A 14987-nucleotide genomic window follows, 5' to 3' on the forward strand; every position below is an offset into this window, starting at 1 on the left:
AGAAGGCTGTTTTATCTCTGTCCTCGGGGTGTAGTCCCACCTGCCAGTAACCGCTCTTCAGGTCAAGGGTGGAAAAGATCTGTGACCCAGCAAGTGTGTCCAATGTGTCGTCGATCCTAGGAAGCGGGTAGCTATCCTTGTGTGTGGCGTCGTTTAATAATCTATAGTCGACACAAAATCTCGTGGATCCATCTTTCTTCTTTACCAAGACGATGGGTGAACACCATGGACTGTTGGATGGTTCAACAACCCCTTGCTGCCTCATTCGTTCTATGATGTCCATAGCTTCTTGGTGTTTTGCTAGCGGCAGGCGACGTGGTTGCTGTCGTATAGGCCTAGTGTTTCCTGTGTCTATTCGATGCTGGATTAGATTTGTTCGCCCAAAGTCCATTTCATCAGATGGCAATATGTCAGAAAACTCTCTGAGGAATTGTTCTGCTTTGGTGTACTGTTCTTTCGACAAAATCGTTTTGACTTCTGTCAGAAGTTTAGTAACGTGCGGTTCACTGGACTCGAGTCTTTCGTCGGGGTTTTCACTGCTACAGTTTCTTATCATCTCAAGAGCATGGCAGCCAGCGATGGTGCTACCTTCCCGCAAATGTTTCTCTACTGTACCGAGGTTCATAATTCTTACGGGCACCATTAGGTCTTTCCCAATCCTGACTAGTGTCTTTCCTACTGCTATCCCGTTGGGGTTGGTGTCCAAGCTTTCTACCAGCGCTGTTCCTGTCGTGGGATAGCCGTCCTCAATTTTCCCCCAAATGATCATTTCTGACTTAGCAGGCAAGGTTGTATTTTCTACCAACTTAATCCTTCTGACACGGCCATCTTCTTCATTCTCGTCGCCAAGCAAGGGTACTTCGAGGTCCCCACATTGTAAAGTGCCTCCGCCGATATTTAAGGAAATGCCATATTTCAGCATGAAGTCGAGCCCTATTATGCAGTCATCTGTGACGTCAGCAATCAGGAATTCGTGTTTGAATGACTGATTTCCGATCTCGACTGTTGTGTCGATCAGGCCTTTTATGGGCATCAGTTCTCCACTGGCTGTTTTCAACGAGTAGGCCCTAACTGGCGTTTTCTTGCTACTGTCCACTTTATCCGTCCGTATGACTGATCGTGAAGCACCAGTATCTAGGAGGAAGTGATAATTTTGACATCCAATTTTTCCATTGATTTTCAGACTCTTACTCTGCCCTAGCACGGCGACCGGGATGATGGTTGCAGGGGCTCTCATTGTCTGTGTCGCCGGGTTCCGCCCCTTGAAGCCGGCGCGTGCTAGTTTCCCTGGTAGCCCCGGGAACTTGGTCGTGCATACCTTTCTGATCTGTAATGGGTTCCAGTTTGTGGGAATCTTCTAGTGCAGCTTCTTTGTATATGACCAAGTTCACCACAATTCCAGCATCGTACAGGAGCCCTAGGTTGATTTTCTGGTATCTGGTTTGTTCGTCGTTCATCTAGTGCCTCTGTCACCCTTCTCACAAGTTGTGCAAATTCTTCCTCTTTGACTTCCAACTTTCGGCCTTGATGAGTGCTCCCTGATGCGTCTTTGGCGGCTTCATATGAGAGAGCGTATACGAGGGCTTCACTGGCCTTACGTCTACCACTAACTCTGGTGGCTTTCTTCAACTCGGGGTCTCGAAGCGCATCAATGAAGGCGTCTGTAATAATGACTTCCAGAAAATCTTGTGCGGCTGTTGGGTAGGCCAAATGTGCGAGACGTTCGATGTCTGTCTCTAGCTCCTGTAGTGTTTCATCGAGGCGCTGTTGTCTGGTCTTTAGTTGCACACGATATACTTCTTGCAGATGTTCATCCCCGTATCGGAGTTCCATAGCCTGGACAAGGGCGGCGAAGTCTTGCTGGTTCGGTAGAGACTGTAGCAATTCGGAGGCTTTTCCTCTTAGGGATAACACGAGGGCTGTTGCTTTCTCCTCCTCACTGTTCCAATTGTTAACTTTGGCTGCTGCGTCAAATTGCTTCTTGTATACTGACCAGGACACGGAACCATCAAATACGGGGGGCTTCATTTTCGCGGAGACTTCAGTTACAAATGATGTCATATCTGCTTCTGGTACATTGGTGTGCTTGCGTTGGGCTTGTAGCTTCATTTCGTCGATGGCCTTCTCCACTGCGTCGACCCTCTGATTCATCTGCTCGTCAATGTTGGTGATTCTCTCCTCCACAGCATGTATGCGTTGGTTCATTGCCAATAACTCCGTTTTGATTCCCGAGTCCATCGTGTCTATCTTGGAATTGGTGTTTTCTAGCCCCGAGTTCATCTGTTCTCGCATAGAACCGATCTCCTCACGAACAGCTGCCATCTGCTCCTGTTTGCTACTGGCGATCTGTCCCAGCAAGTCCGGTTCGACTTCAAAAAGGTATGTGTCCGGATCTTCTTTTTCCTTCACCAGTTCTTCCCGAAGGCGTTCTTGTAAGGTTTCTTTGTTTCCGCTCGTCTTCAGATCTCGATTACGGAGCTCTTGCCTCAGTTCCTTCACAAGGAGTTGGTCTAGCGTTTTCGTAGTAGCCATTGCAGATCCCACTTCTGACACCAGTGTTACGAATCTCCTTATCCAGGCTCGCTGCAAATGGTACCAAACGACACCACCAACTTAAAGAACTCGACAACTCTGGGCTTCAAAGTAACGTAATAGTTTAATGTCAATAAATAACAGCCAACACTGTACAATTGGCAGCACGTAACACAAGACTGTACAAATATCTCTTCGCCGTATCAACTCTTGCACTGGTCTCTCTGTCTCGTCTCGGACTTGTACTGAGCCGTTGTAACGAACTGTAGATCGGGAAGTTGTCACTGGCTGGTCTCTGATACCTTCGCTCTTTATATAGGGTCCCTACTGGCCTTCTCGAATCGGACAGAACGTCGCTCGACCATTCTGGGTGGTCAGATGACTACAATTCTCGTGACGCTCCTGAGCTGTGTTCACGACGCCGATCCTTCCCGAACCGTCATGTTGAAACTCGTCTCGGCTGACCGTCGTAACTCGTCACGCTCGACCGCTCATCTAGCGCTGGCCTGGGGCGATTGGCGTTGGCTGACTACACACACACACACCACCCCCGTCTGTGCCACCACCAGGTTTATAACAATATGCCCAACCTGCGATCGCAGCTGTGTATCAAGGATTGGCCTCTTTGGTCACACAAGAAGTTGCAAAGGGAGAAGATTATCTCTCGAGACGTAAAATGCCACTGACAGAAGTCATTGATTAACATGCATGACTAGATTGACACATGAAAAGTGTAGGACGTAATTGTCTTTTTTTTAAAGTAACGTCTGTAATATAATAATAACGCTTGTCTTCAAGTCCGAAGATTAATGAGGAATGCAGTATTTTCCTAGGCTACGCAGCCCCAGCTGTGACCTACATATTTTGCCACTTCCAGAGCAAGCATAACCATTGTCTGCAAGTGGTCGATTAAGATTTTCTTTTCGCCGTCTGCGTCTGTCCTAAGGCAGGGGGGTTTCTTTTGGTCTCAAATGTGTATCCCGCGGCCTTTGTGAGTAACCTCCAGCTGTCTCGTTCTGAGGCCGCATGCAACCAGGAGTTCTCTTCTATGTCAGCTAAGGCAAGTGGGCGCCTAAGCTGGTCTTTAAAGCGTTTCCGTAGAGCACTTTTGTTACGTCGACCACCTTTTAGCTCACCAAAAAAGACTGCTTTTGGCATACGTGCGTCCCCCTTACGGGCCCTGCCCAGCGTAACTGTTGGACCATAAGAAGTCCCTCTATACTGTCCATACCGGCGTTCGCAATGACATCGCTGTTTGTAGTGCGGTCTTGCCACCGCATGTCCATGATGGAGCGCAAACATCTTTGGTGAAAACGCTTAAGTAGTCTTAGTTGCTTTCTGTATAATACCCATATCTCAGATCCATATAGAAGGGTTGAGAGAACCACTGCTTAGTAGACATTGATTTGTGTAGGCAGCATCGCGGAGCTATTTGTCACAGCTAGCACATATAACAGTTTCGAAAACGGATGAGAATAGTTTTTCTTTCACACTAAGATTCTTCATAAAATAATACGAGCCATCTGAAGGTACGGTGACCCGCCATGGAGCCTGTTACAGAAAGTGAACACTCACAACGAATGCTGGTAATATCAAGTCAATTATTTGTGACACTAGGTCGATAATGTTCATTTCCGGAACATGAGGTCCATTGTTCGCCATGCATTCCCATGATTCCCATTAAAACGCTTGCATTTCATTGGATAAATGATTTGTTTTCCTTAACTTTGTGCAATCAAGTTCCTTTGTTCCAATTAAGCTGGAGTATTGTTTCAAAATAACTTTTTTTTTCTTTTAAAGCTCCCAATGATATTTTTTGGGCCAACATCAAACAGAGATCAACAAGAAAAAAAAAAAGCAGAAGTCGGTAGACTTAAAAATACAAATCCCTTTACCTTGGCCAGAAACTATGAAGTAAAAGTTTTCTGCGAAATGACCTTGTCTGATTATAGTTCGATTTGGTGTTACTCTAGAAAAAAAAAAGCAAAATTTTATTAACACAAAAAGCCATCATTTTTAACTTGGTAAAAATTTTAAGAGCCTACACATTTTTTTTAACTAACTGAACTTATATTTTCCAAAGTAATTATAAAGCTCTTAAAGATGTATTGATAAGTAGTCATATCATTATGATGTAGTTGGAATATGTAGTTAAAGATGTATTGATAAGTAGTCATATCATTATGATGTAGTTGGAATATGTAGGAATTATCATCGACTAAATATGTGATTGTTACGTTGTTGGTATTTTACATAATTACAAATAGAATTGAAATGTTTTCTCTCTTAACAAATTTGGGGGGGAGGGGATGGATAAAAATATGAGAACCAATCTAAGTAGAACCAGTCTTCGTAGAACCAATCTAAGTAGAGCCAAAGTAGAGCAAGTCTTAGAACCAGTCTAAGTAGAGCCAGTCTAAGTAGAACCAATCTAAGTAGAACCAGTCTAAGTAGAACCAATCTAAGTAGAGCCAGTCTAGGCAGAGCCAGTCTAAGTAGAACCAGTCTAAGTAGAACCAGTCTAAGTTGAGCCAGTCTAAGTAGAACCAGTCTAAGTAGAGCCAGTCTAAGTAGAACCAGTCTAAGTAGAGCCAGTCTAAGTAGAACCAGTCTAAGTAGAACCAGTCTAAGTAAAACCAGTCTAAGTAGAGCCAACTAAGTAGAGCCAATCTAAGTAGAACCAGTCTAAGTAGAGCCAGTCTAAGTAGAACCAGTCTAAGTAGAACCACTCTAAGTAGAACCAATCTAAGTAGAACCAGTCTAAGTAGAGCCAGTCTAAGTAAATATTAGATCTACGTTTATGTTTTGTCTAAAATCAAACACGGCTATGAATGAGGACGTATCAAATGTTTGTTTTAAAATATAACTATTTCGTGTTCTTCCAAAGTTCAATTGAACAACGTCTTGGATATGTTCCCATGATAGGGTTTGGATATGTTCCCATGATAGGGTTTGGATATGTTCCCATGATAGAGTTTGGATATGTTCCCAAGATAGGGTTGGAAGAGAAACAATAATTAAAATGTTGCTCATTGGAGCTCTCCCAATACCGTCTCATCAGTTATATCTCTAGCTGACCTACTGGCTTATTGAAATGATTCCTTCACAGGAATATATATACAGTGGCGTAGCAAGGTACCCGTGGGCAAGGGTTCAAGAATATCTTCGTGGGCCCCCTCTCCACAATAAGCCAAACTTAGTGTACGACCTTAAAAAAAATCGAGAAGTCTGATACATGACATACCGATATACAAGTCAGGTATCGGTATATTTACCAAAAGAATGTCAATGCAAATATTGTATTTTAGATTCTATTGTTTAAATTGTATTTTACAAACCAGTAATTAATACTTTCCACGGGCTCATGTGGGCCCCAACTGAACACGAATGATGGGCCCATGCTCAATGAACCCCTTTGCGCCATGGCTGATACGCCTCAGGCCGTGGGCCCCCAATGGTCGTGGGCCCGGGTTCATTGAACCCCTTTGCGCTATGGATGTTACGCCACTGTATATATATATATATATATATGTGTGTATGTGTGTGTGTGCGCGCGTGTGCGTACAACTGTTTGTGCAGGTCGGTCTTAGTCATGTACAAACTATTCAACTGCAATAAATAGGTCTACTGATTAGCTAACAATGGACCACCGATTCTGTTCTCAATACACGTGTGACACAAACCTGAAGCAGTCCATATTGCATGACGTTTTTTGTACATAACCTTACTACCTGTCTAGATCTACTCACATGTCTAACCAAGCCACTTTGGCCAGTTTTTCTTGCATGTGTAATGGATATTCAGCAAATGATGGTATACTTTGAAGGCCAAACACTGTCTATAAAGAATTTAGAAAATATAAGTTTAAACAAATAAAGTAGGCCAACACCAAAGGTTTTTATTACTTGACCATCTATTAAGTGGCTAACTATGTAGAAAGACCAGATTTTGAACTCACTGTCTGTATTTGTTCCTGTGTTCGTCTGTCCGGGTGTAGTTTTAATATACTTCTCACTTCACTACTTAAAGATATCTGAAGTGCATATAAGTTAAATACATATGTATCAAACGAAGTTTCTGCCTGATCGTATGGTATGCACTCTGGACTGGCCCAAGTTCGAACCCTGCCCTCTGGCGGGAGGTTTGAACTAGGATGTAATAATCTTCAATTCTGAAGGAACACCCGAAACTTGTAAAATAAAAAAATTCCAAGCGAAATAAAAGATCTTCATGTGTATTTGAACGGTTCTAAAAACTGTTCCATCACCAACACTCTACTTTCCCAGACGCCACACAACATATCTGATCGTAATTATAAAATAAATCCGTCACTTCGTTTATTGAATTCTTTCTTTTAGTCATATTGGTTAAATGTGGATAATTATTAACTCGTTCACATTGATAAGGCTTTGTTGTATTTATTTTTTGTAAATGTGTTATTGTATGGCTCTCTTACTATTTCTGACCCTTACTTACATTTTAATCTTACATACTTAGCGAGAATATCCACCGTTTTACAACACTTACTAATAACAAAAACATAACATTTCATAACAAACAACTCAAGCAGACGAAGCATCCCATTACCTCTCTGTTGGCTTTAAAGTAAGACGGATCAAAATGGAGGCCATATTTTTTCATATTTTCAGACGATTTCTCTTCTTCGTTTTCCTTGGGAGCAGTTGAAAGTGCCGTGAAGGTTTTTAGCAATGCACTGGGACTGTCTGACCTTTAATGAGATAAAGAGGAAATCTGATTGTACATTAACCATAAAAAAGAAAATATGCTGGCGTATATTATAAAGTATGTATATGTATTACGGTCATTTAAGTGCTTATAATAAAAGCTCAGTTTAAAATTTAAAAACAGTTACAATTAAATGTACTAAATAAAATTAAAAACAAAAAAGACATGCTTACGTTTTCATGATTGTTTTGGCCAATTTTACGACAACTTTAACTGCTAGAATTGTATTCCTAAATTTTTCAACAATCTGAAAGAGATATTGAGCAGAACATAAGACGCATTGCTCAAGATTTTAAGGTCAAGCTCTGCACTTTTAACAAAATCTCTCTCTATATATATATATATGCGTGTATTGTTTAGCTGATTTCAAACAAATGCGCAGGTTAATATATACAACATAATTTTTTTTATTTAGGTAACTAAGATGGAATTGTTAAAATAACCTTATGTGTTGGCCAATCAAATCTGTCCTTGTCTTTTTGGCAAGAATTGCTTCTGGAAAGCGTTACTGTTTGAAACACATTCAATAGTTTTGGAGACTTTTTATGGCGTTTCGATGTTGCGATTTCTGCATTAAAGTTTAGTTCATCGTTACCTTGGCAACTAGTCTGTAGCGCGGATATTGTTTCTTTAGCTGAACCTTTGCCAATACTCCCAACTGAAGAGCTCAGTTTCGTTTGTGGGAAAAGCTCAGAATTTTCACTGGCTGTGTTAAGGTTATCTAAATCTTTCAAGTAAGGTTCGGAGTTCGAAGCCGTAGAAAAATCCGTTGTCGTATTTAAAAGTGGAATAGTGTCCCATTTTTTGAAGAAGTTGGAACGTGGACTGGAGGCGTCTCTTGGACTGTTCTTCCCACTTTTGAATTGTGAAAGCCCTCGAAGATTAGACAAAGGAAAGTGTACATTCGAACCCCTAGTTCCCGCGTCTACAGACTCGCGCAGTTGTTTCTCTTTATGACGACTATATTTTGAGAACCTCCGACTTCTCTTTAGTAACACATTGGGGAAAATATTATTTGAAGAAAACGATTTAGCATGAAGTAAATGAAGACTTTGGTTCAAGTCCAGCGAGTTCTGCACGAGCTCTGGATCAATAGCATACTCATCCAGCTTAGGAAAATGTACGAAATTCATGTCAATTAGTTTTGAGAAATAGTTTAACTTTAATAAACCAACAAGACTTTTAGCTTTAATTTTATGTACTATTTATATTATGATCATCACACAACAGGCATAACTCCACTAGGAACATTGTCATCTTTTTCTGGTCAACAAGAACACAAAATGTTTTTCGCTTTTTCTTGTTCTAATTTAGTTTTGATCCACGATGAAGCCTTAAGTGTCATTTATTTACACAACGTAAAGCTGTTGTAACATCCAGTATTTAAATACTCCAGATCTATCACTGCACATTACATTTTGTCCGGTAACAGCGTTTAGATCTATATGTGTCTATGAAAAAAAATAAAGTCCAGAGCAGGGGCTTCACGATTGTTGCCAAACTGTTAGGCCTTTTAGAATAGAAAGGCTTAAGGGATACATTTTGAATTCAGCTCATAGATCTAGATCTGAACACTTCAAAGAAAAGGCTCAAAATGGGACACAGAAAAAGAAAAAACACCGTCACGTGAAATTTTTATTGGCCTGCACATTCTGACAGCAAGAGTTTTCAGTGAGTTCACTCCCCTGCATCGAAGCATTTTATTAATGATTGCTATTGATTCGTTGTGATGCTCAGAATGCGAGGACCCAGATTGTTGGAGGATAATAGAACCATACAACAATAGTACCAACATTTAACATGATGAGACAAACATATTAAATCGAGGTATAACAATGTCACAGGCATTCAAAAGAGATACAAGACACCGATAGCAAAGACAAACAGACACAAAAACTCTTTTTTTTTCCCACTGGCAATCAAATCATTAAATAAAATTGAACTATCTGATATAAACTGTTCACATGTAGGCTAATTATTAATGAGTCTGGTGTGAATGTAGGCCTATATTTTGGTTTTCTATAGTTATAATGTTTTGTTTGGTTTAAATGTGTAATGCACAAATTTCCTTTTGTACGACTAGATTATTATTACTATTATTATTTTTTATTTCCTTAAAGTCTGAAACCAAATACTGGTTGTAAACTGTGGCATAGGGCACGTTTTTCTTATTGCTGGTGTGTTAGCAGAACGAAATGTTTGACTGATAGACCCATTACATTTGTATGTATCTAATCAATTAACGTTAAATATTAATTAACAAAAAATGTCGCTCTACATCGTTGGATATTGATAACGTTTAAATCTATTCACTCATCTTTGTCTACAGTTTTGTTTCATTGAAGTGTTCATTTTAGACTCTAGTTTTATACACAAACCCATACAATTTACTAATGAATAGACAAAACTCTAAGAAGGAAAAAAAAAACAATATTGCATATTTTTGTAGGTTAGGAATGTTTGGTAAATGTTTCAGCCCATGTTTTAAAAAAAACTGCATGTCAAAGTTTAATGAGTCAAAAATAAGTTTAAAAAACAACATTAATTTCTTATCAATACTAGTGATTTATTATTCGCTCAATGGATCAACTGTTTACTTTGAGAGAGACGAGCAAATAGATCGAAGCGATTATTAATGTTATGCCAAATAGTACATGTGTAGGTAAACTTTCTTGGCTAAACCAAAGCGGCAAGATAAATTACACTGAAAGCAGAAGATAAATGGCTGGCGTATAAAGTAACATTTCAGTTGTAACATATTTATCTTCAATATATAAAAAGTAGATCAGTAGCAAATGGCAAACAGAAAAAAATGTTTTTTGATTTTTCAACAAAAGTATCAGCTTTCATTGGTTCACGTAATAAATCTGTGGACTTAACGTTATGCGCCTTACGGTAGATTACACGTTGAAAGGGTGTATCACTTTAAATAGGTGAAAGCTACATAAATGAAGTGATAAGAAGCAATAGACAGAAAGGGAAACATGTAATTCAAATGCAGTCTTTTGGAATATGTAACTCAAATGAAGTCATTTGGAACATGTAATTCAAATGAAGTCTTTTGGAACATGTAATTCAAATGAAGTCTTTTGGAACATGTTACTCAAATGAAGTCTTTTGGAACATGTAACTCAAATGAAGTCTTTTCAAAATGTTGATTTCTCGAGCAGAATCTGTCCAATATCTGCATGGTGTCTTCTTTCTTTCAAATACTGACTCACACAGCAACCGAAGAAACTCATTGTTAAGCAACTATTTGCAACTAATTTTATAAATAATACTAAAGCCTTTGTGTTTTCTATGTCCTAACATATTACTTAGATCAGTTCAAAACAACCGGTGCTCAAACAAATCATGCTATCAACAACTCTCTATTAGTCCCCCCCCCCTCCCATTTAAATGTCACTAAGGTCAGACAGTATGCACTCTGGCACCAATATTGTTACAAAACCAAAACCTTTCCTGTAGACTCTATATGCTCTTTCAAACTTGAATGAAGAAAATTACGCAGGTGTGTGAGTGCAAAAAGGTGTCGGGGGCCTCTTCCCAGTTTCCAGTATCCAGTATATCTTTTATTAACTAAGTACCCGTTTAAACTGACACTTAGGTCGGTTTCGGTCCTGCGTAGTTCAAACCAATCAATCATTTAAGGTCGGATCAAAATAGCACCGATTAATTTATCGTCCATTTTTCTAAAACGAACAAGGCTTGTAAAACTGCTAGCGAGACTATGGAAACTCGAGGACCAGGTAAAGTGGCATACAGGGCGCTAAACGGGGCAAGAGAGGGACGAAAGACGCTTAGCTGGCACGTCTATTCCTTTGTCCTAGTAATTACACTGCTTGGATGGTTTTGTTGGTTTAACACTCTCTGTGGTAGGGGAAACCTGAATTCTAAAACCTAAAAATTGATCGCCTTAAATGCAGTGTAATAAATAAATATTATGCCTAATAGTTTTTTTTTAGTAGGGCCTAATATCCCGAGAATTGAATTATAATTAAAACAAGATATTGGGGCGTGGTGGCTGATGGGTTAAGTACTTGGCTTCCCAACAGATTGATCTAGGGTTCGAATCTCTGTGAAGATAACAATTATATAGGATTTTTAGGTCTCTCCTGAGTTCAACCAACTCTAGTGGGTACCTGACTGATCCACAAATTAGTTAGGAAAAGTAAAGGCGGTTGGTCGTTGTGCTGGCCATCCTCGTTAACCGTCGCCATATAACAGATGGACTTTAAATCGTCTGCCTTAAAAATAGCAAGATAAAAAAAAAGGCTTGCATGACACGTGACCTGTGTGTGTATGTTTTGAACCATCATTGGGCATAATTAAAGCATTGTTATTAAAGCCTGACACTCCACTCGTGCTCTGGGGTAACGCCGACATCGTGCGCGTGATTGTGACATGATACGTGCATAAAATGACTTTAAAAAATGATGGGCAACCATTTACCTGCTGACGCCAAATCTCTTTGTTCCGAGAACTTATTCTGCTGGTCGCTGACCAACATTTGCTGGCTCTGTGAATCATCTTGTACTTCTCCAAAAGATACGAGGCTGACTTCGCTCTCACTTTGAACGTTTTCACTTTTTCCAGGAGAGTATCATCTCCAACATCAACTGCCCTCTCTGGAAATGCATGAAGATGTATGCATGACGACATGGTAAAAGTAGGCAAGACGAAAACATCTAAACCAGTGCTGCCCATCCCTTTGAGGTCAGGGGTCACATCTAAATCAGTGCTTCCCATCCCTTTGAGGTCAGGGGTCACATCTAAATCAGTGATGCCCATCCTCTTGAGGTCAGGGGTCACATCTAAACCAGTGCTGCCAATCCTCTTGAGGTCAGGAGGTCACAGCATCGAAAAAAAAAGGACTTCATTATGCACTGTGGGCTGAAGTTTTGAGGGACCGGACAGCATCGGGTCACGGGCTGAACGTGGCCCTCGGGCTGTAGGCTGGGTATCACCACTATGTTGAATCGACACCAATCGTCATAGAAGTCCTGAACACTGACATGCAACGTTGCATTCTGTGGGCTGTGGAGAATAATAGATAGTTGCCACGTCACAGGTCTGTACGACGTGTTTGAGGCCTTCTATGACGAATGGTCACGGCTGAACTATCTTACAGGACAGCCGACTGTTTCCATTACTCGAATGTATTTTAATACAGTACTTGTACAAATAGTATTTAAAACGAAAGGATATATTACTTTCTAATTTATTTATTTATATTTTTTTTTGATAATGAGCAAATACCTCAGCAATATTGCAACATATGTATGAAAAATGACAACATAATGAATAAGAATCCTGTAGGTATTCAACAAATCACAGAGTTAAAATGAGATCTAGGGCTAAACTTGATTAGCTCTTTAATTATATTTATTTGAACATGTGTAATGTTTTATATCTTTAGCAGTTTCTAAAACTTTTAAAAACTTTTTTCATACTCAACACTCTTGTAAATTGCCTGGAGTAATCAAGATAACCGCCTATTTGCCAGACAAGCACACACACAAAAAAATGTTCAGACGCATAAAAATCAAAACATACTTATTTTCGTAAATCACTTTGTCTTAGTTCTCAGGTAATATTTGATTTTCGTATCTTGTATTCTACGCCATCCCCCACATTTAAAAAAAAAACAAAATCTTTAATGTATAAATGAGACAAGCATACCATTTGTAAAGCGTTTCTCATTTCCATCTGTCGGAAGTGGGAATCTTCTCTCGATCTTTTTAGAAACTTTGTCGGTCGACCAAAGGCCGCCGTCCTCAGAAGCGTCAGAATGAGTTAACTTGCAACCTTTTCCTGTTCGGCTTTCACTTTTCCTTCCTTTCGTTTCTAGATTTTCGTAATTTGGCTTGGTGTTTGATGTTTGATGTTCATTTTGTGGATCGGCCAAGAAAACTTCAGGCTCTCTTTCATCGCCTTGCGTATTGGGTGGGTGCAGTAAAGATGAATCACAAGTGTATGAGTGTGTGCGTTCATTGTAGCGCTCGGCTAACACAGTCTGTCTACCTGGGTCTGACTTATGTGACGAAATTTTGGCACTCTCTTGTCGTTTAGCAGCAATGAACCTAAGGTGTTGAGAATAAAAGCCATTTATTCATATTACATTGCATATATATATAGACAGAGAGAGACGTTAACTTTTACTATTATATTTTTAAAAATATCGTTTGATTTATTAATGTATTTAGTGTAACTTTTTTTAAATCCTTTAACAAACTAAAATGCATTCAGCTTTTTTTTTATTACCTTGATAAAGATGTTAGATTACTTCCTGTATAGTTTTCAGGCCTTGAATAATATTCCAGGTCTGTCTCTGGTGGTTCTCTAAATGGCACAAACGTTTCCATTTTGGTTTCAAATGGACAGTTGACCTGATTCCTAACCTTCTGTCCTATAATCCTTGTTTTCGATAGATCACCAGCACCTTCCAATATCGTACCCAGGTGAATGCCTAACACATGACGTATTATATATATCCTCTGTGAAAATAAAGCCTATCTAAACATTTCCTAAGCATTTAATTGTCGGATGAGTATGTAGTTGCCAGTATTATTACTTGACAAGAATAGTTTATTGCTTACAGTTTATAGGCCCATTTCGGTCTACAGAGACTCGAGAGGAACTTACAATACAAACACCTCTTATCTCACAGGTAAGACCCGCACACACACGCACAAACATACAAACACAACTACATTCATAACTGTCTTGAATGGTAAATGATTATTTTAATTATCTGATTCTTTTTGTTTGTATATTTGAATATTAAGATACTTAATTTTTTTTTATCATGCTCTTCTGCTTTTGACAGCCTAAAACATAAATCCTTTGCATCGTTGTGTTCTTGCAGTGTAGCATTACGTTAGCACCATGACATGATAGGCCTTATCATAACAATTCTTGAATTTGAAAGAAGAAAAGACGTCAAGCAGAAAATTGGATTTGAGAAGAGTTAATGAAAGACTATCATAGAACAAAAGTACAGTTTGTGAGATAGTTCTTACACTGATAAATATGAACTGAGTTTCTGCCCACTCCCTCTAGTTCTGTGCATTGAAAGTGAAGATGTGCTGAAACAAAGGAGCACAAGATGTGATATGATTGGTGACATTTTAGTAGGATTTATTTGTCGTCAAACTTCTCTACATTGTGGCCCTATGAAGATTAAGATAACCGCGCTAGATAGTGTTATTTGTAAACTTACATTAACTGCCAGGAAGAACTATATTATTTTACTTTTTTTCCTAATAAAAGTTTTTAAAAAAATTTTAAAGTTGAGAACCTGTGGAATCTTTTCTCTTTCGCTTCGTTTTGTTTGTCATATTAAATAGCTTTTGTCGTCTAAGTTGGATTTTAAATTGTAAATTAAATTGTAAATTTTAGTTAATGATTATAGTCATATATCTAAAAAAAAGATTTGTTTGAATCAAACTGCTAGTAATGAGTGCATTGAATAAAATAACATTTAAACCTGTGCTTGATTAAAGTCCAGTGTTTCCCAAATAGTATTCCGCTAAACCCTAGTGTTCCACGAGGCTTGAATAGGTATTCCACGAACTACTGGAATAATTAACTAGAAGGCCACCACGTAAATTAATCTCTCTAAAAAAATGAGCAAAGTATACTGTTAAAAACTCAGAATGTGCGAAGTGTTCCTTTGAGAAAAAAAGTTTGAGAAACACTGAATTAAA

At 39.1% G+C, this 14987-nt stretch overlaps 1 protein-coding gene across 2 annotated transcripts in view; it reads right to left on the reverse strand.

Annotated features, from left to right (window-relative positions):
- Positions 1 to 13885, reverse strand: part of LOC106062845 (uncharacterized) — a 28405-nt gene extending 14520 nt beyond the window's left edge. The window contains exons 1-8 of one of the 2 annotated variants that reach the window (XM_013221155.2): positions 13543 to 13885; positions 12961 to 13361; positions 11731 to 11906; positions 7452 to 7525; positions 7120 to 7261; positions 6491 to 6565; positions 6282 to 6370; positions 4428 to 4501 (exon numbers count right to left, since the gene is read on the reverse strand). In XM_013221155.2, the coding sequence (XP_013076609.2) occupies positions 4428 to 4501; positions 6282 to 6370; positions 6491 to 6565; positions 7120 to 7261; positions 7452 to 7525; positions 11731 to 11906; positions 12961 to 13361; positions 13543 to 13643 (1132 nt within the window). In that variant the 5' untranslated portion in view covers positions 13644 to 13885. Of the gene's footprint in view, positions 1 to 4427; positions 4502 to 6281; positions 6371 to 6490; positions 6566 to 7119; positions 7262 to 7451; positions 7526 to 7721; positions 8924 to 11730; positions 11907 to 12960; positions 13362 to 13542 lie in introns of those variants that run through there. The other variant, XM_056025257.1, reaches the window with a different exon arrangement.
- Positions 13886 to 14987: the final 1102 nt, after the last annotated feature.

Source organism: Biomphalaria glabrata, chromosome 1, assembly GCF_947242115.1.
Source record: "Biomphalaria glabrata chromosome 1, xgBioGlab47.1, whole genome shotgun sequence".
Taxonomy (NCBI): domain Eukaryota; kingdom Metazoa; phylum Mollusca; class Gastropoda; family Planorbidae; genus Biomphalaria; species Biomphalaria glabrata.